We start from the raw sequence: 27,601 nt of genomic DNA, 5'->3' as shown, positions 1-27,601 counted from the left end.
AATATGATTCTATAAATCAAATTATACATGTATTCTTTGATTTCTACTTTGAAATCGTTTTTACACATTTAAAGTATTACAAACATGAATGCGGTTGAACTTGATTGCTGCTAAGAGCAAACACTCTGAGGAACTTCATTAGGAGCAATATTTGATATTCATTAACCTTCAGTTTATTTGATAGTGAAGAGGATATATTCCTGAAATACTACATCTGCTTTTCCTCATATATGGAGTGAACATAAATCACGTGTAATTCTGCTGGAGTCTATTGTCCAGTTTCACCACTTCCCTGCTCTTTTGCTCCAGTAGAAGTGACCACACAACTGGAAGTGAAGTGAGGTCCAAGAACTGGCACCATCGGACTAGTACCTGTGCCTGTGCCGCGGCAGGGCGCATTTGGGGAAACCAGGACACACCAGTGCAATGCTTGTGCTGCTCAGAGCCAGGAGCTTGACATCACGGATTTATTTTTATCTCTGTTTAAGATGAAGATCATCAGATCTGTAATTGTAGGGCAGGGTGGTCTGGAAGGCTCGGTATGATGTGCAGTCAGTCTTGCGCTGCTTTACGTGATGGAAGCCTAAGTTATGTTGGGGTTTTTTTGTGCATTCATTTTTCAGTGCCCCGAAGGTAATCGGTGAACTTGTCCCTTCAGCGTTGGAGGAGGGAAAATCCCTGGAGGAAACAAGGAGATCGCATCCTACGCCTCCCAGCCAAGAAGCCCGTGGTGGACATGCACTTGGCAGGGCAGTTAAAACGAGGAGCAGACGGCATGGCCGAAATCTTGTCCTTTCGGTCTCTGCGCGCAGCAGTGCAGGACCTTCAGCCCCCACCTCAGGACTGACAACCCCACCCCGGTACCCCCGCCGCTCAACCCCTCGCCCTCCGACCCGAGCAGCTTCTCGGGCTGGGATCCCCGCCGGTGCCTGTCCTGCCCTTGAAACGCCTTTTCCCCACACGCAGCCCCAAACCTGCCCAGTCTGTGGTGCCCGCCGCCCCGGCCCCGGGACGGGCTGCCCACCGCCGACATCTTGAGGCCGCGCACGGCGGGGGAAGGACCGGGCGAGCGGGAAACCTTCACCCGGGTAGTCCCCGCCTGCCCGGGGGAGGGTGGCCTGTTTTAAGCCCTGCGGCTCCCGGTGGGGGTCCCGGGGGGGCTCCGGGAAGGCTCCCGGGGTCGTCCGGCCGGCGCTAGGCCCGGGAGAGGCCGCGCTGTCACCATGGTAACCGCGGCTGGACCGCGGCGGCCCGGCTTGTCCCACGCGGCGGCCCGTAGCGCGGTGCATTGTGGGCCGGGGGAAAGATGGCCGCCTCCTTGATGTGGTGGTGAGAGGAGTCGGGCTCTTCGGTGCCGCAGGACGAGTCTCTCCTTCTCCTCCCGCCTCCCGCCCGCTCCCGTTCCGCAGCTCGCCGATCCTCTCTCGGCCCGCCGGTGTGCGAGGGAGCTGGGAGCCGCGATGGGCCGGGCGCGGCTCCCGCCGCAGAGAGTGCAGGGCCCGCAGGGCTAGAGGCGCCAGTGGAGGCCTGGGGCCCGGTCGCCGCCGGCACCTCGGCCCCTCCGCCGGGCCGGGAGACGCCGCCTTCCTCGGAGCCCGGACGGGGCTGCTGTCCGCGGGTGGAGGAGGAGGAGGAGAGTCTCCACGTGGAAGGCGCTGCTTCCTCCGGGCTCGTCCTTACCTGCACACCTGGGAGAGGAGCCTCCCTCTGCCCTTGCCCCGTCCTCCCCCCCGCCAGCCCGCCTCTGCGCCTCCACTTGCCAGAGGGATTCCCTCGGCCCCCGCTGCGTGCTGGGCTGGAGATTGCTGCTCACTTGTTGCCTGGCACTTCCCCTCTGATGGAGTCTGAGATGCTGCAGTCGCCTCTTCTGGGGCTTGGGGAGGAGGATGAGTCTGACCTGACTGACTGGAACTTGCCTTTGGCCTTTATGAAGAAAAGGCATTGCGAGAAGATCGAAGGCTCCAAGTCTTTGGCTCAGAGCTGGAGGATGAAGGACCGGGTAATGCTCCAGGGCAGGATGGGTTTTGGAGGAGGTGTGGGGGGGACAAGTGGTGAAAAGGGAGGAGTAAGTGCTCAGAGGGCTGCTGTACTTCAAGCAGCAGTCTGTTTTCCGATGAAACACTGGGTATTTGATCCAACAGTCTGACTTGCCTTTAGTTTGTGTGCCTGCCATGTGGTATTACAGGAAGTAAACATTCAGATGGGTCAAAAGTACTGACTCCAAGTTCACACTAGTACGCTCTTTGAGTAGCTCCCTCATTTAAGATCTTTACATGAAATTTGGGTACTTGGTGATTTTCAGGAAAGACAATAAGATTAATGAGGTCTTAAAGAGCTCTCTGGATCAGCAGGTTAATGATGTGAGCACAAGGTGCAATAAACGGAGTCATTACAGTTGTTTAGTGGTGAAGATGCACGGAAGCTTTGGGCTTTTGAAGCTTGCCACCAACATGTTTTGTGGAATATAGAAATAAGCCATTCTTTGTGTGTGGGGAAACTGAGATTATGTGATTTTGAGGGCAGAAAATAGTTATTAGATGAAGCACACACTGTATTAAAGCAAGGTGCTTCTCTTGTGTTTGAATGTATGTTGCATATTAAACTGATAAAACCAAGTGTGTCAAAGAAAGATACCTGCCAGAGGGTCTTGAATCCTGCATTGCATCCATGTCCCAACTTAAACATTTAAGTTAAAAGCAAACAAACAAAGCACCTAAGAAATGTCATGGATCATCAGTTCCACTCATTCTATTCTTGGAAACTGCTTTAGGTTGCAGGATTTCCTAGGTCTCAAAGTTGTTTTGCCCATAATTTTGTGTTTATGAATATGTATGAATTTTTTTGGGTGACCAGACTTCTGTTATGTTTATGATCTCTCCTGTAATACTATGGAATAACTTGGGACCTGCTGTTGAAACTCCATCCTGTAATTTCTTTCCAGAGGCATTATGACCAGGCATGAGGATGCTATGCATCAGCCTAAATGTTCCTTGAGGGGTGTTCGCCTAAATGGTTATAGTGCTTAGAAGTTCTGGGGAAGGCTGTGGCTGAACCAGAATCATTTGACTGAGTAGAATCATGTACTGAAAATTTCACTTGGCAGATCATTAATGGATTGAGTTGAGGGTTTTTTTGGGTGTAATTTAAATGAGCCACAGAACACAAAGTTTTGTGGTATGTCTTCTTTAAAGGGTTTTGGCAAAGAAGAGATTTTTCTCTAGTAGACTGTGGAGGTGTGATGAGCTTGCTTGTCTATTTTAGTGATCCCTCTGCCTTCATGTGAAGCTTCCTGTTCACTTATTTCCTGATCTGCAAAGTTGTCTTTTTCTAAATTGGGAATGACATTGACTTGATCAAGATAACCAATAGGTTGTACAGCATAAGCATGAGTAGAGTGGTAGTAATCAGCTGTCTTCTCTGTATTTGTTGTTAAACATTTCATATGCATGTTACAGCCAAAGAGAGTGATTTCAATGAAGACAAGAGCACTGGTTACAGTGATCATCACAGCCCAGTTCCTACCGTCCTTACTCCTATGGAGTTGCAGTTTCTTCCTCTAAGAGTCCTCTGTGCTGTGAATTGTGTGCTTTTTGCGAAATAGTGTGCTACTCGCTGTGAATGAGCTTAGCGAAATCAGACCCTGAATCATTCTCCAAGATACTGAGTCTTATTTTTGTAAATGAAGGAAATAAGAGCAAATCTGAAATTTTCTGTTTGGTCCTTCTGTTTTCACTGTCAGCTTGAATGAAATAACTTTTCTTTATATTAGGATTAGTGGTGCTGCTCATATGTCATTTGTATCTGGACAGCTTTATTAGGCATTGTTTGGATGTATTGCCGTTGTGTATAATTACTTTTTGCTTAGGAACAGATTCATAGGAATATATAGAAAACAGATAAAGACATCTGAAAGAGGAAGAGAAGCTGATTTGAGACTGCTCAATCTCATTACTTTTAAATCTTAATAGTTACTTTTCATATCTTGTATTTTATTCAACTTTTTAGCTATCATTGGATGTCTCCTTAGCATTTGATGCGATATAACAAACTTACCAGAACCAAAAATGGTGAAGAAAGGGGTCTGAAGATGGGGTATTTAGTATTCTGTATGGAAAATGATGTTTGTTAAATATTTTCCCACAGCTAACTCAAGTTAGGTTAATCCTGCGAAATAGTTCATAAAGTCATATAATGTGGTTTGACCTTGTGTTATGTGAACAGAAGGTAGAAGGCTAGCTTGCTAGTTCATGCTGCTGTTGTTTTCACATAGACCAACTGAAAATAGCAGTTTGAGTGTAATGGGTTTGTCCAGCAAACCAGGCATTGTAAAAAAAATGCAGGAACTTGAGATTTGTGGGGTTTTTATTATGAAGCATTTTGAAATAATAGTGTGAGGGAAGATATGCAGTAATCTGTCAGCCTTTACTGTCAGGACGTATAATGACCTTTTGTTGATTTTTTTTTTTTTTTTTTAATTTTTCCTTTTTTTTCCTTTTTATGATTTCACTTAACTGTTTTGTTATGTACTCTCTGGCATTATAAATTAATTATTCCTCTTATCTTGTTGTTTTGGCTGTCTTCAGAAAGTTTCCTCTCTTTTTTCTTGCTTTAGATAATTATTCCTCAGTGATCAGAATTTTGTGTTGCAGCCATGCTTGTTTTGGTCAGCATTCAAGGCCTCTGATGTCTGTCTATAGCTGCTAATCAAATTAAAAGCAACACATAGTCATTTCCCTCCAGTGTCAATCTGACTGTGGCTCTGTTGCATTCCCCAATTTATTTTAGCTTCCTTCTCTTGTCTCTTGCCTCCTTTTTCCACAAGCCAGGTCTGATTGACTTCAGATGTAGTCTTATCTTTGAGATGCTATTGAAAGAGATTTTCTTGAGGGCTGGAGGGGATATGCCTCTTGGTGTGAGTTGAGAGTGTGGAAAACATTCCATTATTTTAAATTTGATAAATTAACTTGTCAAACTTAGGATGGGAACCCTTATCTGTATTTAAACACACCAGCTTATCTCTAAATCAAGAAATTCTCAAAGGTTAACCAAAACAAGTCTCTATTTGCCCAAGTTGCAGGTAAATCTGTGGCATTTTTTCCCTGTGAATCATGAAAAAACACAGGCAGTGGTGGATTTTGCCCTTCTTCATCTTCTTGAGTAGTCCTAGGGAGTGATCCTAGCTTTACTGTAGTTGTAGGAAATGATTCACTAAGATTTAGGATGGAATGACTCTTTTTTTCATCTTGCTTTATTGCTCTAAAAAAAAGAGTTTATAAGAACTTGAAGGTTCTTTAGAAGGCAGAACTCTAATAAGAGGGAAGAATCAAATAAGAAAAGTAATGAGTGGTAAATCTAGATAAAATAACTGAACATTCGCTTGCCCCCCCGCCCCCTTCATCCAGAAGGAGTGCTCTGAAAACATTTAAGCCTTCGTCTCCTGCTTTCATGGACTACATATGCCATCAAAGTGACACTGCTTTGATCTATTATTTATTTAAAGAATATTTTTAACACAAGAGGGTTGGAATTATGCTTTGTGTATTGAATTAAATCTCACAGCCTCAGTAGCAACCAAATCATGAAACTTGATTTAAATAAAAAGATTTCAAATACACCAGGTTTTACTGACAAGTTGCTACTAAATTCAGAATATTTAAATTAAGATTTGCTGTACTTTAAATATTGATTTCCAAAATAAGCAGAGAGCAACAAAGCTGATTGTAATAGTTTTACTTTAACGTTTTTTTCCTGGTGCCTCATAACTTACTGAGTGAGAATTAAATCCTCTTTTTATGAGAAGAGGAATACACAATTAGGTTTCTATGGAAATGCAGATTAAAGCAGGACCGCATACAAATGCGCTTAATTTAGAGAAGTAGAGTTTACCTGCCTGCATGGTAAATGTTTCATGTGTCAAAGGAAATTAATGAAGAATAGTAGCATTGGAAGTTTGTGCACATCATTTCAGCTTGAAATAGTTGTTTCAAGCTAAGGAAGCTTCCCAGGCACTCTTGTAATGAACGTGGCTTGGCTACTGGTTGCTCTTAGAGCGCTGAAGGATCATCTCCTTGCTCTATTCTGAGCCTAGTTTCATGTGTTTTTTGTGAGCTGAAACGAGGCAGCAAGAATCTTGTGTGGGGAAAGGGTGGGAGTTCATGTTTTGGCAGCAGCCTTCACTTTAGTTTGACTTATTCCATCTTAAATGTTTGTTTTCTGTTTGCTTAGGCATGATCACGGACTATCAACTGTGTTCATGTTTAGGAAACTGATAACCCAGTAAGTAGTCTGGGATCTAACCCAAATGATACGTAGTTTCCGTTCTTCCCCTGCTATGAAGATAAACTCTTAGGAAGACTAGCTTGGAGCACTTCGATGCTATAGCGTGGTCCTGAGAACTGGTAATGGTGTGAATCTCTCTCTTCTAGGTCAGTGGTTGAAATCCATTTTAGTTCAATAGTTACTAAAAGTGGCAATTACTGTCTAGTGTGGTGTGTGAATTGAGTGGTAGCATAGGGCACCTGCTGGTTTACAGATGTCTTTAAAAACAAAACGAAACAAAAACCCCAGCTTTTCCCTGAGCTGAACCCCCTGCTGTAAGTAATGAGCACTGTCATCTAAGTTATAGATTTATATCTTCTCTTACCTAGAACAAAGGTCACTTTGAATTAAGATGGTTGTGTATTGATTGGATAGAGCTGGGAAGCTTGCGCTTTATCTACCACTATCTACAAATGTTCTTATGTCTAAGCAGAGAGGGGACTTTCATTAACAGCTCTGAAGAGTATAACTAGTCACATATTTTGAAAGAAAAAGATCTTACCTTTATATATCAGTAGGAAACACTGAAATCTTCAACTCGGTCAATTGCTTTCTCATCCTATCAATTTTCTTGCTTCAGCTGAGATCTAGAGGATGTGAAATGAACACCGTTAGCAAATGGTATGACAGAAAATAACTGTATCTTTGTGCATTCAAAAAATGGAGCAAGAGGATACTTATTTATAAATAATGTGCTTCATTTTTTGACTTTGAGACTAGGGCAGTCTTGGAGACTGGTGTTGCTGCAATGCTGAGCATATGGTATTTGGAGAGGAGTTAGGCAATTATTGCTACTTAAAATCAAGATATATGTTGTAGTGGCTAGTTACCTTCCTGCCCCCCCAGTGTGTTTGTAGGAATTTGAAAGGCCTGTGAATAGCAGACAATGAAAAAAATATTCACCTTGAAAGATATACATAAGTGCTGGACTATTACTGCAAATTGTATACTTTAATTAAAAATATGTATCGCTATATGAGGCTTTTCCTCTAATTTCTCAAGTGTGGCAAATGTTAATAAACATTGGTAGAACCCTGGTGCAGTGGTAGATCGCCAGATGGTAGCGGGCTGCTTCACATGAAGCTCTTGTGGCGAAAACTGTGAAACATCTGTTCTGCTGACAACTACCACTTCTTTATTTTGGCATTGTGCGTGTTTTGATAGTTGAGAGGCTGGAGGTTATGTGAACGTTTTAGAAATGCTTTGTTAATGCTTCTCTGGTTCTTGGATTTCTTTTCTCTGCCTTTATGTAGATAGAGGAATTCAAGGGCACCAGGCTTCTGTGGAGTTCTGGTTTTGTTTGTCTCCATGGGTTATGTAGGTTTTCTGGGAAGTGTGGGGGGTTTGGTTGTGTTTTTCTTTCTGGGATTTTGCTTTAATTGGCTTGCTGCTGTGCTGATCTTCTACCCTTGAACGTTTCCAAAGGTGACCATTAGCATAGTATGGCCATGGATAACTGAGGGAGATTATTGATTGTTCTCTGTGTCTCATAGCTTTAACTGGCATTTCCAACTAAACTTGATAAACCCAAGATGTTTGTCTTGCTCTTCTATAAAGAATGTACTGTAGACTCTCTCAATAAATTATCTAGTGAAGTACTTAACAAACCCTAGATTTGTGTTAACGGCATTCTCTAATACAAAGCTATGATGTAGGATACGGTAGGTGACAGATGGGCTCACGGCCTGAAGAGTTCCTTTTTATCTTTTTGTCCCAGTGGTTCTACCAGTGACACTGTGACCAGTCTTTTTACTTCTGTATTTGTATGTATTTATTTATTCTTGCTGTGTTGTGGCAGGGTGATCTACATACAGCTGGAGTACCTTTTGTTGGGTAGGGGATGAGAGTGGCAATGTAATTAGTGCTATACTCTGCAGAACAGAGGAAGGGAGCAGTGCTTCAGAGGTGTGCAAAATAGTCTGTGGTAACACTGATGATTTGAGTCATTCCATCCCTCTCTGTGCAGCCTGCCATCTGGGTGGAGCTCTGCGCTCATGGCTGTCCCTCTGCTTGACTTCCCTGTAGTCTGACGAAGCCTCAAGAAGGAGCACAGTCTATAGCATGGTTTGCTCTGAGAAGCTTGACACTCTTCCCTCAGTGACTCCTCCTTTCTCTCCATGGCATATCAGCAGTAAGAAATTTAAAGCCCTTGAAGTGATCAGGTGGTTGAGCCTTATTGGGCAGGGGGACAGCGTTCTGTACCTTATGGCTCTCAACACAACCAAACATCTTCATCTTTATGTTCCTGATACTTAGTTGAAATTATGGACTTGATCTTGTCCTTACCATTTTCTCCTACTTGCTCCTGTAGGCTCAGGAAACTTCCTATTTTAAAAAGTTATTTTAATTTAGTGAAGTTGGCTGTAGCTCAGGGATTTCACTTGAATGGGGCAGTGTGATTCCTGATCAAATGTATGTTGTGTAGCATCTATTATTGACTTGTTAAAGATCTAAAAGTGTCGTCTAGGTATAATTTGAAATAATAGTTTGTAAGGAAGATCTGAAGATGTAGTAAGTCAATGCATGGGAAGATGGACACCTTTTTAAAGATAGTGCTAGACAGGAGTGGGAATGTGGTGGAATGATGAAAAGAAGCCCGTACAGAATGCAAAGCAGATACAGAGTAGTGCTGAGGTGATAAGGAAAGCCGTTGTCACAGATCAAATGAGGAATAACATGTAGAAAATGTCTCTTGTTGATTCTTTTTGCATGTTGTATGAAGAAAGCAAAGATCATAGAAGTAAAATATTTGCTTCCTATTATTTTTCATTATTTTAAAGAAATGATTGATAGGGACAAGAAAACACTATTTTGGTTATATGCATCTAAGCAGTGGTTTAAAGGCAGTATTTTGATGCTTTGCTATGACAGAGTGAATCAGCCTACTTGACTTTGTAGTTTTTAATCTTCAGAGCAGTTCTGTCATGCACGATTACCTTTGATCTCTGAGGGTACCTTCAGAAGCTGAGGTTGCTGGGCCATAGCATGTTAATTGATATTATTCCCTATCAGACAGAGAAGATGCACGCTCTTCCCAGAGCAAGTAAATAGAAAGTATGTGGGTATATCTTGGGTATTGATTGACAGTAGTAATTCATTACAAGCCTAAGAAGTGCTTATAAAGTAAATAGAGCAGCCAGCAGTTAAAAGTCCATTTTATGAGGAGCTGTGTTCGCATTACTGACTGCTCTTGAACTTTGTGTACTAGCCACATTCACTGGGTAAACGAACATGTTGGACATAATAAACCTCTGGAGAAAATTCATGGTATTAGTGCAGAATACAGAGGTTAGAAAAGGAAAACAAACACTAAGGAGGAGTTGATCTAGGAATCTAGTGTATGCTGTCACAACAGTCACAGCAAGAACTGACCTTTTGGGCTACAGATGGCTGAAGACTACCTGCAGAGGTGTTGAATAATTAATGTTAACTTGGAAGTATTTCTTTGCATTCTACTATTTTTATCGCTGTGGAGAAGCACACTGAGATTTTTTCCATAACAATTTATTTCTTTTAAACTTTATTAAAAAAAAACTTCCTTGAAACTGAAAGCTCTTCCTTTTCAGGTATTTTACCTTGCAAATGTTACAGGTGTGCTGAAGAGGACTGGCACATCTCACTCCTTTTGGTATTTGGCCTGCTAAAGGGAAGATCCATTAAAAAAAAGACTAACACATGATTCTCAAGCATCTCTCAGTGTGATGCAAAATGAGTGTAGAAGGGTACCAAATTAGAGCTTGATGGTATAAGTGACTGCTCAAAGGGCAATGCATCAAACAGATCCCACTTCTGCAGCAAGGATCTGTATACCTTCTGCCTGTTTGCTGGGTAGAGATAAGTCATGTAGATGTGGGATATGTTCTGTGTGAGTCACTCCCTTCAGAAACCTTTCTCTGTTTTTGTGTGCAGTTCTGTGATCAAGTGGACCAGGAAGGTCAAGGTTTTGTCTGCCTGTTCAAAATTTTCAGCCTTTCCACCAGCTGATTTCTGAACTGGCATTCCTCCGTGGTGTTTTGTGCCTGAGCCCTGGAAATGATGCGTGTGCTGTTAGAGAGCATCCGGACTAAGTGTTGCCACTTGCCACCTCTTAGCTGGGAGCCTGAAATGGGAAGCTGCCAGAGAGTTCAGGATGCCCATCTTCTCCGGCGGCAGATCTGCCATGAATTCTGTCACCCCCAGAAGAACCCCATTCCACTTAAGCACACAGGTTGCTGCACGAGGCCACCTTGTTGTGAGAAAGCCTGCCAGGTGTGGGTGTGATGTATAAAAGCTTCCACAAGGCTTGGGAAAGAGAAAACATGATTTTCTGGGTGTTGCAGAATGATCTGTAACTGAAACTCCAAAGGGAGAACAATGTTTCATGTTGCGAAATATTGCTGTTACTGCTCAGTGTTTAGAGAACTCCTTGCTGAAGTATTTAATGGCATGCCTCCGAAACAGTTAACATTTTAGAGTTATCTGTGGAACACGGCTGGTTTTGCCTTTTGGTTGAGGGGCTTGTACTAAATCCGTGTAAATGTATATAAAGAAAAATATCCCAAAAAAGTCTTTAGGAAGGGAACGAATTTACTGAACAAGCAGGCAGAACTGAGCCTGCTGCCCAGTGAAGATTCCCAAATGAGATGGATTTGAGGATTTCTCAGTCTGGAAATCTGACCCGGTATTTGTATTTAATGCTGATAAGTTCACCCTCAGCTCTGTAAAATAATGTAGCAACATATATTTTATGTTTAATGCTGACTTAATCTTGTGTTTGTATTAGCTCACAGAAGCAATTTTAACTTATTGGCATAAAACCAGGCAGGTTTATAACGGTTGAGTGTTCATCTATGTAATGTTTAAACAGAAATTTTTCAGCTTGAAAATTGCAGTGTAGAAATAAAATATTTATGGGTTTGAAAATGTCCATTCTGAAATGTTAGGTGAGTGTCTTACCACAAAATGCAAAATTTTCATAAAATGATGGACTGACTTGTTCTTGGTATTACTTGAACTAGAAGATAAAACAGTTATATGACTCTTCTCTTAGTTGCTAACCTGGTTCTTTCTTAGGCTATAACAAATCTTTAGCAACTGATGAAATGGGGTGTCTCAGTTACAGTCTGGGCTGGAATTACTTTCCAGTGTGCTGCAATAGGATAATTTGGGCTCCCTGTGATGATAAAACTTCAGGTTTTCAAACAAAACCATTCTTACGAAGATAATGTAATGTTTCTTTTAGCAGAGAATAACTGCAGAAATGGCACTAATTTTGGTTTGAGATACCTGTGGGTGATGTTACTCTCTCATCTGCAAATCTGTTTTGTCTCGAAATAAGAGGTGAATTAAAAATATTTTACAAGTTCTCTGATCTTTAGTATAATATGTACATTTTAATGTCAAATGCTTTAATAAGCATCTTCTCTTCTGAATAGACACAGAACTACCTCTGCTCACTTACTCCCATTTCTGATGGATTTGGGGTTTAAATTCAGTACCATTGCGTCTCAGGAAGAGCTTTTTGACCAAGTGGATTTTGCAATTTAAATATTGCAGGTTCTGACCCAGGCTTATTAAATAATTTTAAATTTAATGTAATACAAGGTTGTGAATTTTATCCATTTTTTTTTTTTAACATACAAACTACACCATATAGAGAAGAGTCCACAGTAAGAGCTTCTATGGTTTTGATCTTGAGCCTTTGCTGAGAAAGCATTTTGGATATTGGTTTTCCTAGAAGCTTGCCAAACATTCTTATGCTTAATTTTTTAATTCTAACAAAAATCCATTGAAATGTATTCTGGTGGATATATTCTTGAAATGTAGAAAAGAAAATTTCCACTGTCATAATAACAGATGAGAATGTCCTAGTACTTCTTGCATTAAGAAGCTTTAAATATGCTATGAAGTTTCTGGTAGTATGTTCCAAAAGAGTTTAGAAATGTGAAAAGCATTATTCGATTTCTTGGGCTCAGGTTTTCTTTTGATCTGTAATGATTCAACATCATAGATGGATGTTGAGTAGGAGTCGGAGGGGAGTATAAGAGAGCTGTAATTCTTACTGAAGATGTGCTCTTTATTAGCAGAACAAATAGTCGTGAAGTATAATACTTTATGTGCTTTGTGGGGAGGTAGGCAGAGGGGAAATAACCCTATTTGTCTTTGGGATCAGTTAGACTGTTACTTTTCATTACTGGTTTGCTGTCTGTTTTCAAGGAGAAATGCTTATTTAAAACACTGAACTTGGGAATAGAAAATAAATATCAGCCTGTTCAGCGTAAGTCACAGATCAGACATTACTAGTAAAATATTGAAAAATAAGTCAGTATTAGACCACAAATGGGAAACAATAAATAAGACAGAAAAGATTGTTTGGCAGGATACTTTCTCTTGGAAGAATGATTTGTGTGTTTCCACTTCTAATAAGTTATTTTGTCCCGTAGTTTTCTTTGTTTCCTTCTGGGTTTTTAGTGCCTGTTTGCCAGCATGTGATTACTTCTGGGGATGTTCGTGCTCTTTAACACCCTGCAGTACCATGTTTTTTCTGAGGCTGTGTGAACTGGCAATGGATGTAGCATACTGAAAAGGTGTCCCGGTGTGCAGGTTAAAGCTCAGTCAGTGCAAGTAGTTCTGTAATGGTCAGATGTTTTTGGGGGGGCTTTTTGGGGTGTTTTTATCCTTTTCCTTCTTTTTTTTTTTCTTTTTCCCTTCTTCCTGCCAGACTATACTGCTAAGCACTACTATTCTTAACAAATATGTGTAGTTGGTACATAACACTTCTATGCTTCTTGAAATAGTAAAGTGTTACCTATTTAAGATCTTTTGTTAAATATGATTAATTTCTTATTTTTGCCTAGTGCACGGGTGGGTCAAGCCAAAAGTCTCAACAGGAACTGTGCGCCTATTACTTTTTTAAACATATTCTGTGGGTTTTGGGAAGGGGAAGGCAGGAAAAGATGACACTAAATAATAATCTTGAAAGGTGTTGCTTTCTAAATGAAGTTATTTCCTTATCTTTTGTTATCTTCTCAAAACGAATAGAAAGGTTTCAGATTGCATGTTGTAATAAGTATTTATTGCAACATCGAAGTAACATGATGTTTTCATTGGTGCAATAGTCAATACTATACATGAAATAGGTGAGCAGGAAGAAAGCCAAGTGCACTTGCTGAGGAAAAATAAGTCACTGAATTGTCCCATGCCAGACATCTGCTTTACTGGGTAAAAAGCCTGTCCCTTAGGTTTTAAGACTAAAGGGAACTGTTTTCATCCAGTTGCCACTTACGTACTGCAGCCTGCATCATGTAGGAGCTAATCTGTTCACAGAGCCCAGTAATGGATGTACTGGTTACAGAAAGTGCATGGAGCTTCCAGGCCACCTCTGATCACTTTTAAAAATCAGTCTGTTTTTATAACATACAAATTTTGTACTGGATGAATTGAAAAATTTTGGAACTATTCTTCCTTTTACTAGTCCTGGGTATTATTTTGCTACCTTGAAAATCATAGGATCATAGAATCATTTAGGTTGGAAAACACCCTCAAGATCAAGTCCAACCGTAAACCTAACACTGCCAACTCCACCACTAAACCATGTCCCTGAGCACCACACCTACAAGTCTTTTAAATACCTCCAGGGATGGTGACTCAACCACTTCCCTGGGCAGCCTGTTCCAGCACTTGATAACCCTTTTGGTGAAGAAATTTTTCCTAATATCCAATCTAAACCTCCCTTAGTGCAATATGAGGCCGTTTCCTCAGTGTATCTGTTTCCCAAAAATAACTCCTAGTGCAGTGGTATGCGGTTCTTGGGCTGGGGAAGAAGTCTGGTATCCTTTTGTGTGGGTCATGGATTCTCTGTGTGTGGTTTGGATTGGGAGGTAAATCAGTCAATACTTGGATGTTGAAGTAGCTTTTTTTTAACTGGGTGCACTTCTTGTGAACCATGTGGTATGTGCCTGTTACATTTGTAAATATATCATGTTTTTGTTGCAGCTGTTGTAGAATGGTTTTTATTGAAGTCTTTATTGTAGTGAACGACTAGTGAGATCTTTGCGCTGGGTTCTCTAAAACCAGGGCAGCGGTTGCCCTCTGTCCAGATGAAGTAATTTTCTAAACCAAAAAATGAGAGGGAAGGGTAAGATATGTGTGAACAACGTGAAAAGTGTCAACAATTGCTGGCACAATTTATTTTTGAGGGTAGCAGTTTGGTGTTAATAAAATAAGTGAAGGAAAGCGAGGTGAAAAGAGAAATGAAAGCCAAAGATAAGGGAAGCAGATAGAGGGGGAGGAGGATGGAAAAGACTTCCAGGGGGAGAGGAATGAATCAGGTTGGCTGTCAGCACAGACGACTGCTCTCCATCGGGAGCCCCCAGGTTTGGTTGCAGGCATCCAAGTCTTGGTGGTGTTGCCTCAGGGCTACCTGACTGCTCTCAGCTTTGGAGGATCAAGCTGCATCTTGCAGCTGATCCTCATTTTGCCAGTAACTATACTTTTACTATGTATCGTTCTCAATTTTGATAAAGTTCTCTTAGTGCGTGTGTACTTAGTGCTAAACTTCAGCTCTGGACCTTGTCACCCCATCTATGTGCACTCCTTTGGGAACACTCGTGAAATGCCAGTGAGGGAATCCTCATTCAGACTCTTGTGTTCATCTGTATTCTGGAAAGTGCTGCTTCCTCCTTGTTAACTCACAGGGATGAGTAACTCCTACGTGATTGCAGGGTTTTGCTAGCAAGAACATAGTTTGGGATGAAGCCATTAACCAGACTTTTTGCTAATTTTTTACTCGGGTTCCCCATCATAGACATGGGAGTGAGTGGACACTGCAGAATTTCTGTCCTGATGTAGAGCCTGTCCCCCCTTCTTGGTGTGAATAGTGTCTCTCTGCTCCAGTTTCTAGTTTCTTTATAAATTATACATTTGTGTGGCTCTAGCTTTTTCTGTAAGTGTGAAGTTTGGATTTTTTTTTTTTCTTTTTGCCTGCATTCTGAATTGTAATGAGCACCCTGGGGAAGTGGAGATGTGGGTGGCCTCGCTTCAGACAAGTGAGCGAGTGCCGAACACTCGATGGAAGTACTGTGAGCCACGTTACTTCTTTTGTTTTCCTTCTCTGGTTTAGGTATTGGGATAAGGGAGTTTAGAAAAGAGCATAGAGACGTGAAATAATAGTCAAGCAATATTTTTAACTGGCCGTAGTGCTTAGTCACTGGTTTAATGCAGCTTTTCGGTCACAGGCAAGGTGTCAGTGGGTTTGGATTTGCTGTGTTCGTGGTGCCCCTTGTGGCTCCAGCAGCGTGGCTGAACGTGCTGCCTGGGCAGGGCTGTGGGGCTGGTACTGAAGCAGCAGCTATAGCCAAGACCAGGAAGGGGAGCCAAGTGATGATTTCTCCTAAAATAAGGCTATCCAGGGTAACTGACATGGGAAGAAAACAAAACAAAAAAATGGACTAAACGTTTTGTTATGGTTTGGTTGGTCACTTGGGTGTTTTTCCCTTGTAATGCTTTTAGTTTTAATATTAGAGAGGACATACTATATTATAATATTGATCAGGGACCCTGAATAGCATATTCTCATGTTTTAATAATGTATTTCAGTTGGACAGTGACTAATTTGAGTAGCAGAAGTCCACTGATATCTATTTCCATGCTCTGTAAAGAAGAATGGGCTCTGGAAATAATAATAAAAATAGTAACATAAAGTCTAAGTACTGTTCTGTTTAAAAAAAAAATTTAATCAGTCATGCCTTGCTTAAAATAGTCCATGTTAAAGAGCAGATAACAAAGGTTTGTTGAAACCCTTCAAAAGTTATAGTAGTGATAAAATTTCAACACAAGTGAAAATTGATTTTGTTTCTAAGCAAGCATTTTATTGTCTGTCTTTGCAGATGAAGACTGTTAGTGTTGCCTTAGTTTTGTGCCTAAATGTCGGTGTGGACCCTCCTGATGTAGTGAAAACTACTCCTTGTGCCCGTCTGGAGTGTTGGATCGGTAAGTCTTGAGAACTTCCAAGCTCCAGCTAACTCTATTAGTTTTATAAATACTGAGTTATAGTATATATAGTAATCTTAAAGTTGTGTGTTTCCTGGACTTAAAACTACAGTGAACAAAAGGAAATCTGGCATGTGATTTCACTTTGTCTATATGAGTTAATTAAGAGTCCAGCAGTAACTGCTGCCATAGGTCATCTTTCCTGCTTTATTCTAAAATGAGGATAGCATAGAGAAAAAAAGCTGTTAATTAGCTACTTAGCTTTCTTTTCATTGTTGTAGATTTATAAATATCTAAGGAAATCTCTGAGCAGTTACATCTTTAATGTACTGTGATCTGCAAAGGTTTAAAATTACCCTACCTCATACAATACAGAAATAAGTTTCTATAAAATGGATGGACTTTACTGCATGTTGAGGTGACTGCTCTGGGGCTATTTTAATTGGGATCATGAATTCAGAAGACCTGGAATTATTCCCAAGGATGTCTTGCTAGCCGTTCCAACACCTGGGCTTGCTACTTTGATGCAGTATTGGACTAAATTCCTAGTTTTTTGTTGATAAATTGAAAGTTCCCTTGGTTTTGGAGATCAAGTCTGATTATCAAGATGAAACAAATCTGAAGTAATATTAGGAGGAAATACCTTGTATAAGAAAGCTTTCTAAGAGAGATTTGTTTTTCATCTAGGAGTTGAAAATGTTCAGTCTTCAGCAAGTAACATGCAGAGCACTATAATCCTAAACTCTGGGGCTTACGATAGGCTGCAGAAGCAAATGAATCATTGCACAAACTGAATTTCTTTAAAAACTTTCAGAACATCTCATGTCTAACCTTGCCTTACCTGCTTTATGAATCATAGCATCTAATTTTTTTTTAACCTAAAAATGCTGATGACTTTAAAGCAGTTAAAAAGCCATGAGCATGCACTAACAAATACATCTATTCAGTGGAGAGAACAGCTCTGATTTCTCATTGATGCACGAGTACAGAGCAAAGAGAATGAGGAGCGTTGCAGAGTCATTAAAATAAAGTTATTAGCGACTATCATCAACAAAGAATTTTGAATGCAGTTTTTTAATTAAATTTTTAGTGTGTATATATACACACAAGTACTCATTTCCATTTCTAGCCAACTTTAAATATCTGAAAAAGGTAATTGCAAAAATATCTGCTGGTTTTTTTTCTTCTATACAACAGTCTCAAGAGAAGCTAATGGTGTGTATTGTGGAAACATAATGTCTTTGCCAGATGTGCAAGGAAGCGTGGAAATCATTTTGGTGCAATTGCTGCTATTTACAACTGAGCTGAGATCACCAGCTTGTGAACTCTGGTGACAAGTGGCCATTGCAGTCTCAGACAAAAGCTGCTTGCAGTTCTCGCTGTACCTTCCAGATGCACCCTTAGAACATCTGAAGTGTTTTGTTTTTCTCCAGAATTAAGCCTTAGCTGACATCGGTGCTACAGTGTCAACCTGGCACGGTTGAAGGCACAGAGATCTTCATGCCGTGATGATACCGAAGGTATCTTGGCCTACATATCTGCAGGCGTTTGCTAGCCTTACGTATGCACTCAACAAGGGAGGCTGAAAGCTCACGTAATGACTGTGGTGGCATGAGCTATATTTAGAAAAATAATTAATTTCCATTGTTTGGCTCTTGGAATGGCACCAGTGTACTTTGTTTTTGTATAAAGGGTATTGTTAATAATGCTAATTGCTCTGAAGGCACTCCAGAGTCCACAAACTACATTCCTCTGCTGTGAAAGTGCGTGTGAAGTATTTTTAATTTCTTTTTCTGAACTTCAGTTTGGTCCTTTTGAAGGACTCAAAATTCTGGTGTGTTTATGCTATTTTTTTGTTTCCTTTTTTTTAATTTGAGCGGTAGCTAATGGCATATTAACTAACAAAAGATGTTACAAGGCAGTGTGAATACTTTTGGGGGATTACTGTTCAACATCTCAAGGGTATCAGCTCACCTTAAATAGCAAGGGGACTGTTGCAGTTCAGAGCAACAAAGACTGCTGCAATATATATAGATATTTCTAAAAGGTATGTCAGTGAGTGCTGCAACGGCAGGGTCTGTAGTGGGGAGCAGGTGCTCATTCCGTCCTGGAGACGGCTCTGGCGAGGCTTCTGGAACAACAGCTGCAGCTCAGCCAAAGGCAGTAGACAGGCTTCTTGAAGTCTGAGCAGACAATTTACTACTGTTTGTGTTTGTTTTGAAAAAAGGTAAATGGTATACTCACATTACCTTAAATCTTTCTACAAAAGTATAGTAAAATTTAAATAGGATCCTAGCTTTTATTCATTTAAGGAAAATTAAATCATAAAATTGTGCTTTCATCCTACTTTATTATATTTTGTTTCTAACAGTACAAGGTAGAATATTTGTAAAGATTTAAAAAAAATAACTTCATTGTTTTGGTTAAATGCTTCTACAACAATTTATATTAAATTGCAAAATATTAGCTTCTAGGTTTTTTTGAAACTTATTAATAGTGTCAATTATATGGCCATGTTTTTTGAATAAAGCGCATAAGCTGAAATTGTATTGGTATGTATGGATGGTGGCAATTATCTAGTGATGAAATTAACTTCTTAAAAATTACGAATGGCATATAATCTCTGAAGCAGTAAGCAATGGAAGTAAATGAAGCAGGATTTTGCATTCATCAAGAAAAAATGTTTATCATCAAATATTTCACCAATTTAAATTTTTGTCATTATTTACTATAGAAACCTTTTTTCAATATTAAAAGAAACAAATGTAATGCCTCTCCTGTCTTTCCAAATAAAATTGCATTTATTACCTTAGTGAGAGAAATCTTCCAGATTTGATAGTCTTTAATGGTATTTAATTTGTACTTGAGTGAAGAATTTGGGGATAATTTTTGGATATTGTACCCAAGTAAATTCCATGAAGAATGTAATGTTTATGAATTTGAAATTGAATGCATGAAAGGAACCTGCATTAAAATATCATTAAATGATCTTTCTTGCAAGCAGAACACTGGAGAGGGAAAGTGTGGAAAGCTTTTGGCTTCTTTCTTCTGCAAAGGGGGGTGGTGTTTATGCTTTGATGTAGACTTTGATCTCCCAGGTTGTGATCTGGATTTTACAGAAACATAATGTGGAGTAGCTAAAGGGTTAAATGCACATAGAATTGGAAATAATTTCTGCCTCTTGTCAAGCTGAGTGATTCAGTTGTGGTCAAAAATACTGATTTGTATTATATTTCCTAGATCCTCTGTCAATGGGTCCTCAAAAAGCTCTGGAAACCATTGGTGCAAATTTACAGAAGCAGTATGAAAACTGGCAGCCAAGAGTAAGTATTCCTTGGGCTTCTCCTCTGCAGCTATAGATATGATACTCCTTTGTGATAACATTCAACATCTGAAAGCTAAGATGGGTGTCTGTTACGTGGCGAGGTGCTCTTGCAGCATTTGTTGCCTCCTTCATCCATCAGCGTGAATAGATTCTTGCAGGTTGTCAAACTTGATAGCTTTCTAGCTGATGCCCCTCTTGGCTAGCACTTTCTTTAATTATGTCTGGGGTATTTGTTTAAAGTACTAAGTCCTACCGTGATTTTTTTAAATTTAGGTTCCGCTGACTTTATTGTATTTTTGAGATGATCTGAAGTTTTTCATTCTGAGTTTATAGTTTCTTCTGGTACAAAAATGTGTTTGGCCTTGGGTAGTTCAAAACTGTGTCCCAGCAGTCATCAGTACTGTTTTTGTCTTTTGGAACGAATGAATGTTGTACAGTTAGTAGCTGAGGAAGGCTTTTGGCTTTGTTTTAAAACATGATTTCAGAGTTTTGGTAACTGCTAATTCTAACTAAAGTATAATGTGTGTATACGTTTTTGAAAATGAATGTTTTGAATGGTAGTAACACGAAGCAGGAGTTAAAGAAACATGCAAGCAACTATTTATTTCCTGTTTTGTAACATCTCACTCTTTCACCATTGGGGAAGTGTTTTGCTTCTGGATATTTCAATGTCCATAGTTTCATGTGTCTCAGTAAATAAACTACAGAAAGATCTAAAGGATGAAATTTGAAGTCTGCAGCGTTTTCCAAATAGATACAAACACCAAACTGTAGAATTGTCTTCACTGTTAATATTCCCCGGTATGTTCATGTCCTTATCTGTATGCTCGAGGCAGTTGGGGTCAAAATATTCCTCTTCAAAGTACGTGGACTATTGACTACTAAATCATAAATTTATCATTATAAGCGTGTAATGTGTAACCCAAACAGAAATAGTAACTTCACTGAATGAACCTGCCTGTAGATTTGCTTTAACTTTTTTTTTCCTTATGATGTGGCATGCATGCTAACCTGGCCTTCAGTTTTTAGGGAGACATTTTTTCTTCTCTTCCTTTTAGATTGTCTTCAGTAATAATAATTACATGCACTTTTGTCAGCACCAGGACTATATTTTCTGTTTCTAACATTGCTCACTACCTTATTTAATGTATAAATAATCTACTGAATGTCTCTGTAAATGTCTGTTAGTATATAGTTTAAGAGTACGGTCTGCAATTGGAAAAGTTACTGGTACTTCCCTGTCCTCTGTAGAGGACGGCTGGTTGAGAAGGCCTTTGTGTTAGCAGTGCCCTTAAGTACTTTCAATCAGTCCTTCTATTTAAACTGTGATGGGTTACATTAACTAGTTTCTTTATAGTTTATAGAATCAATAAAGATAGATTGCCACTGCTGATATTTTGTTTGGGTCTGGAACCTAGAAGCTCTGAACATCCCTGTTCCTACAGGGAGATAGAGAACTTGGGTTTTTATTCTTTCCCTGCTCCCCCCCAAGTCTTCCATTCCTTCATGAAGGACTGATACCTTCAGATAAAGGACAAGTGGCTTTGAGATTATCTTTGCAGTAGTAAATACAAACTTTTCTTTTGCCAGACACTGCTGAGAATATTTTTCACTGAAAAAAGGGTTGCTGGCATGTGTGTTGTTAAAGGCTGCTGGTGAAGTAGTTTGTTGTATGCGTTCCAAGTTCCTGTTCTACTTTCTAATTCAAACTTGATGGAAATAATATTATATTCAGAGCAATTTGAATGTAAATACAGTTTGTACCAGTTCTTTACCTCTCGCCTTTGTGCGATACTTCCCTGCTCCCTTTTTCAGGGTTGACTGACTAGAGGTGAGTTTATCATTCAGTAAAAGCTGAATGTATTACCTGAAGGAGACTTACTGTTTTTAGTGGTGAAATGTTTACATTATTAAATCTGTGGATAATCATCTGTGGGTATGCTTTTTTCTGAAGTGTTTTGTAAGTATATTTATATAAGAAGGACTTGTCTTGAAGCATATATGGTATATATTTAAGACAAGAGAATTTACTCTTGCGTTTTTCCTCTAGGTACATTGACAATTTTTTAAAATCCCTCTCTAGCAGCCAAAGAATTTGGCAGAAAATTCAAATAGTGTCTGAAATCAAATAGAAGAGTAAAACCTCTTGATGCAAAGGTGAAAACGAACCTTTTTCTCTGTCGTTTAATAAAGGAGTCCATATATACTGGGGAATGAGGGACAGGCATCTAGAAGCAGCAGGTACCCTGTGTGGGCCGACCTCACGCTGCCTTGTAGAGTTTGCACAAAACATGAGGCAATTACTGAGCTCAGATGTTTGTGTGCAAGGTGCCTGGTTCTGAACAGTAAATCACAGGCCTTTGAAACATTGCAAAGCTATACACGTACCGTTTTATTGCACTCTACAGGGCTCTTGAGTTTTCTGCAGTAATAAAGAGAAGTTGATGTGCCATCTGCAATAAAACAATAGGAACATTATTGAATTTCCTAGACCTTTCATATAAATACTAATACATCTAGTTTTGTCTATTTCTCAGTGTTTTGGAATTGTTGAAGAATTGATGGAAGGAAGATGATTTGGGGAAAACTAGGCAGTCTGAAAAAAAGACCAAGTCATTAAAATCTTCTGAAATAGCCAATATTACTGGGCTGTCAGTGTCAATCCTTACACTAGGAAATGCCTGTCGTCAGTATCTTACTGTGAATGCACAAATGGTGCTAACTACTGGTAAATGGATCGTGTCAGTAATAAACGCTGAGTGGAAAGTCCTGTGACATCACTACTAGTGCATTGCTTGTCTGCTTATAATTTGTAGGATGTTGTTCAAATACACGCCTGTTTTTGTTAAATACAAATAGCTTATATGAAAAAGCCTTAAAAGGGGTAAGCATGAAAATTCTTTGTTTCTGGAAGCTCCCAGGCTGCACAGCTGATGCATATTTCCTTCCAGGTCTTATTGAGCCCCTTTCTAAATAATTTAACAGCTTGCCATTGCTTGAAGTATTTCTTCTGATTAAATTTAAGACTTTGCTTTATTGTTGTGTAGCTACATAAATTTGTGTGCTGCGGGAGTAAAAAACGCTTCAGCTGTTGTTTCATCTGCAAAATACTGCAGTTAAACAATATTCAGTCATTTCATTGCAGTTCTCAAATGAAAATTTTACTGGGGGAAGAGAGTAGATCACAAAGCTGTAGGCTTTATCTGTCTTTACGAAGAATTTTCTGAACAAGTGAGAGTTTTTGCAATTCAGTGCAAAGGTAATTTAGGTGGTAGTGAAAAGTGGAAAGAAAAAAAAGAGCTCTTCTCTAATACTACCTTGGGTCATGGGTTTTGAGTTTCACTGGGCATGGAAGGGGTTAAACCTGAGGGTAATCTGGAAAGCAGGCTCAATTACAGGGGATAAAAGGGGTTGCTTAAGCAGCTGAGAATGAAAGGAGAAAAAGGTAGTGAAAGTTAAGAGCACAGGACCCCATAGTGCCCAGCCTGATTGGAGGGGAAAAACTTTCCCTGGGACTGCTCTTCTGGTGTTTGGGGGAATCTGCGGACTGATCGATTAGTGAATGACTGGTGGAGCTGGGCAAACTGGGGCTTGCCGGTTACAGGGCCTAGATTAAAGAGTTTGGCAGGCAGTGTCAGCATAACACCATGAGAAAGGAGAGCCTTTAGCTGAGACAGCACATTATATCACTTTAATTGCCCAGAATAAAATACTTTAAAATTCTATTGGAGATTCTTCGCATGCTCTGTATTTAAAATATTTAGATAAGAAATTGATCACATTGAAATGGTATTTCTCTGCTTCTGATCTTCATTTATTACCCTTTGCAGAATACTGCCTGTGTTAGGTGCAACATTGTAGTAAGTGACCAGTGAGAGCACTCCTTGGCTTGTGCTGGCAGTAAGTAGCAAATATCTTCCCTGTTGTTTGGATGCAAATTTAGTTTTCTTGGTAGTGTTGCATGTTTTGCCATTCAAAAGGCAGGAACTTTCCTTAGTTTAAAAGTCAAGAGACTTTGTTTGAAAATAGGAGTAGTAGACTGTGAATTCTGAGTGCTGCTGCAGTGAGATGGTTTATAGAGATGCAGTAGCTACTGCATCACAGTAGTGAGGATTTTTATGAGCAGAAACTTAAGTCCCAGTTTGCATCCATTTATCAGCAGAGCCTGGGACTTGGGTTCTTTGCTGTAACATTCTGCAGAGCTGGAGCAGAGGGGTTAGTGGAGAGGATGAAGGTGTTATTCAGCTTTCTACTGCTTCTCTGTTCAGCACGCTGTTTCTTTTCTTGTGGACTGGTTTGAGAGAGTGTCTTTTTCTGCATCCTCTTGGCTGGAGTTCTCTGAACTGAGCTACAGTACTTTGGTATAAAAAGTTCCAGTTACCCTGTGTAAAATGATCATTGTGTGCAGTATTGCACAGAATGCTATGAGAAGAGGTTGATCTGTGATTGCTGGCTTCGTTCTTAGAAGGATGCCAGACTTTTTTTTCTCCCCTTTCTCGTAATGGACATCTCATTACTTGGCATCTAGCCTTCCCTAGACAATAAAGTTCCTTTGTTTCCATTACTGTGTGTATGCCTTTGAGAATATGGCTGTGTAGCCAAAGGCAGAACTGTAGGTTGAATGATGCACAGTTTACATAATTCAGGATCTGGTATGAGGTAGTCTGGAGCATATGCTTATTAAATTTGCATGAAATTATAGATTTTTTTTTTCTTTCTTTTTGTTGGCTATGGCTTTTGACCAGTTTCTTTAACTCTAAACTGACCAGAAAATTCACAGGACTTTTCTTCCTTTCTCTCATCTCGCTCAATAATTGTGTTGCTTCTGTTGTGATTTCTACTAGTCCAAATGAATCCCAATGGCACTCCTACACCTACACAGGTGCTTTTTGCAGTACTGTTCTTTATTCTCTAACAGAAACTTTCCCAGTCCTGCCAGTGGAAGGTCAAAAACTGCTGTTTGTAACTCTTTCTTAGTAGAGGTGAGGTTGACAAAGCTGTCTCAGAGACACTTAGATTCCTCTACTGCTCACGAAGTGCATTTGTAACACTGGAGGAGCAGGACCTTGTCCCAGTGAAAATTAATGTTTTAAGTTTTTTAAAATCTTCCTCCTTTTCCTGAGAGTTTGTGCCATGCGGTGGTCTTTGCACAGCTAGCTGTGAGACCACTGAAAAACAGATGTTTGTGACTCCCTTGAGTGTGGTTTGGTAAGGATTCTCTCTTTTTTTTTTTTTTTTTTTTTTTTTTTTTAATTGTACTCTTGCAGCGCACAGGAGCCCTGGTTGTGGAGGAGGGTTCAGCTGAGCCAGGTATACAGATGACCTGGAAACTGCTGCTGCACAGCTCGCAGTCTGAAATAAGACTGATGCAAACAAATGGGAGAGTACAAAGAGGCAGTAAAACAATAGCAGTCAATGTGATAGGGTCTTAGCATAACAGAAGCCTGACTCTAAACGTGCTGGTAAATGTTAAAGCCTGGTACAATGTAGAAATAAGAGGCAAGTGGTTGTAGGGGAGTTTTGAAAGTGCAGTCACCACGTGGAAGAGAATATACTGAGAGCAATAGGTTTGGAACAGACCAGAGTATAGGGTTGTCAGTAAATTCGGTTTGGATGTGTGATTACTGAAAGAAATAAGGTTTGGAAGATGAAAAGAAGAGGAGTAATAGTAGAGATGGAGGAGAGGATATCTAGAGAGTAATTACAAGCAGCGTGTTCTTCGAGCTGAAGCAATATGTAATTGGCGTGTTCACTAGGTTCGTCAAAGAACCTTGACAGCCTTGCTGCCAAGCAAAGCCAAGAACTGGAGTGGAACTGTGACCCTTTAAGCTGGACTGTTACAGAAAATAAAACTTAGTTACGATACACAAGAGTTGAGGACCATGAATGGGTTAGAATAAAAGGAAAGTTGCGTTCTCTGCTATATTTAAGGTGGACTTTGGTCTGGTATCTTATTTTGATGTGTACGGAGGTTTCAGGGGAGGGGGAAAATTGCTCCGGAGACCCTTGTAGCAATTTGAATATTTGCTGTTCATTGAAGCCAGTTGCAGGGGTACAATGTTCAAGTGTCAGTTTCTTTAAACAGGCCATCTTGCCACTGAAGGGAGTGAGCATTGGGCCCTGGTCTTCCAGAGATTTGGAAGCGAGCCAGTGAAGGTACAGAGGTGTGAAGCACTCTGAGCTGTTCTGAGATCCTACAAAACTGTTCTAGTGGGATCTTGCTTTTACATAGACCTTTACTTCAAGTTGAAAGCCAATTCTTCTATGGAATTTGGGATTTTTTTACATCCTCTGATAAGTAACTTAATGTGTGAGAGGTTTGTACCTCTCTGTAAGATTTAACCACAGCAAGGTCTGTAATTTGTCATTTGTGCAACGTCTATTTCCCCCACTCCCCCTCCTGTCCCTTCAGGCCAGTAGGTCTAGGGCTTTTGTACTTCCCTTGCCATAACCAACACCAGCAATGCTAAAGAGCTTTAAACATTACATTCCAAAGAATTTTCTTCCCCTTACACCCACTTGCCTAAATAAAACAAAGTCATTTACAGTATTGATTTTTCTAATTCAAGTGCTACATTGTTGTCTCCACTTCCTCCTTTTTTGCTAAGACAGTCATCTGCACTATTTTGATTATCTAATGGGATTAGTTGTATTTCATTATAGCTCCACCTGAATGGACATCCCTGGAGTGAAGGAGAACTATGAGCTATGAAGGGTGATGAAAATCCCAGTTAGGGGAAGGAGTGGAGAAATCTAGAAGGCAAGATTAAATAAACTTTTAGAAAGCCTTTGGGAAGGGTGGCTTGAAAGCAAATATTGGTATTTGCCTGCATCTGTAGCATCCCTAGTCATTGAGGATGCTGTGTTAATGACGGTGTGGACACTGTCACACAGCAGTTTTGCTTCTGTTCCTTATCCAGTTCTCTTTTTGATGCTCCGTTACTTACATTAGTGTCACTTATTAAGAGACAGGCAGTAACATATCTGAACTCATTAGTGTGGCAGATATAGGCATGTTTTAGGTCTTTCCAGCCCATTTAATTTACGTGGTTGTACCCATTTTTTCACTCAGTTCAAAGAGGTGACATAGTCAAGGAGGAGTGACTGCAGCAATCTTTTATTGAAGTAGGCCTAAGGGAACTGAGAAACATGGTACTAATCCCAGATAGGCATGCCTGTTCCTTTTATGTGTGGCATTAATAGAAATAGTTAGTTAGTTAGTTGAACTGTAGCTATATATTATCTTTTCCCCCGAGGTGTTGGTGCCAGGTTGAGACTCCCAGCAGTGTGTGTCCGTCCCATTGTGTTTAACTATGCAGGTTTTTAAATAAAAGGTTTTCCTATTTTTTTTCTAATCCGATATCATATGTTGTGTGATGCCTCTTGTAGCTCGCATCCACCAGTGAGTGATGGTCTCTGAGGAGACATCTCATACAATACGGATAGATTATATTTTTTGTGGCAAGCCTTCAAGGAAACAGTGATGCTTTTCTGATCAAAAGAGGCTGCTTCCTTCTCTTTTCTAGTCTGCTTCCCAACAGTTTTCTCTTAATTTCAAAGGAAGTACAGCCAAGATACTTGAAACAGATAATTTAAAGCCTCTACCTTTTTGTGCATGTTTTCTGTTGTTGATGCTGTTGTTTCCCTCATTAGATATCTCTGGGCTTTGATACGGTTTCTGAGGTTTCATTCCTTACATTGCTTCCTTCTGCCTAATTAATTGGTAAGTTGCCTGCTGCACATCAAAGGTTGAGCATTTCCTAAAGAGTAACTAGTTAAGCATGAAAACTAATTGAACACATGACCTAATTATTGGTGTCTCTGTGAGTCATACTTTTCCTTTATTTCTGTAGGGTTTTTGTTTTAAAACAACAGCAAATACTAATTGCTCCTGCAAGAAGAAATACTGTAGAATTCCAAAGGGGAAAATGTAAAATGGAAAAACTTGTACTTGGTCTCTCCCTACTCTGCAGATATAAGAACATGTAA

The 27,601-nt window shown here is 40.0% G+C and overlaps 1 protein-coding gene and 1 long non-coding RNA gene across 7 annotated transcripts in view; one reads left to right on the top strand and one right to left on the bottom strand.

Annotated features, from left to right (window-relative positions):
* Positions 1-27,601, top strand: part of RPTOR (regulatory associated protein of MTOR complex 1) — a 210,571-nt gene that overhangs the window by 36,708 nt on the left and 146,262 nt on the right. For 3 of the 6 annotated variants that reach the window (XM_030013194.2, XM_030013192.2, XM_030013190.2), the window contains exons 1-3: positions 1,293-1,999; positions 16,185-16,287; positions 19,528-19,610. In XM_030013194.2, the coding sequence (XP_029869054.1) occupies positions 1,838-1,999; positions 16,185-16,287; positions 19,528-19,610 (348 nt within the window). In that variant the 5' untranslated portion in view covers positions 1,293-1,837. Of the gene's footprint in view, positions 1-1,292; positions 2,000-16,184; positions 16,288-19,527; positions 19,611-27,601 lie in introns of those variants that run through there. The other 3 variants (XM_041123882.1, XM_041123884.1, XM_041123883.1) reach the window with 1 other exon arrangement.
* On the bottom strand, positions 162-1,194 carry LOC115341038. The gene is made up of 2 exons (XR_003923267.1): positions 975-1,194; positions 162-678 (listed from the first exon to the last, which is right to left on the bottom strand). It is a non-coding gene; the product is annotated as an uncharacterized LOC115341038 (long non-coding RNA).

Source organism: Aquila chrysaetos, chromosome 5, assembly GCF_900496995.4.
Source record: "Aquila chrysaetos chrysaetos chromosome 5, bAquChr1.4, whole genome shotgun sequence".
NCBI lineage: Eukaryota > Metazoa > Chordata > Aves > Accipitriformes > Accipitridae > Aquila > Aquila chrysaetos.
The sequence above is the reverse complement of the archived record's forward strand: the minus strand, read 5'-3'. Positions and strand labels throughout refer to the sequence as shown.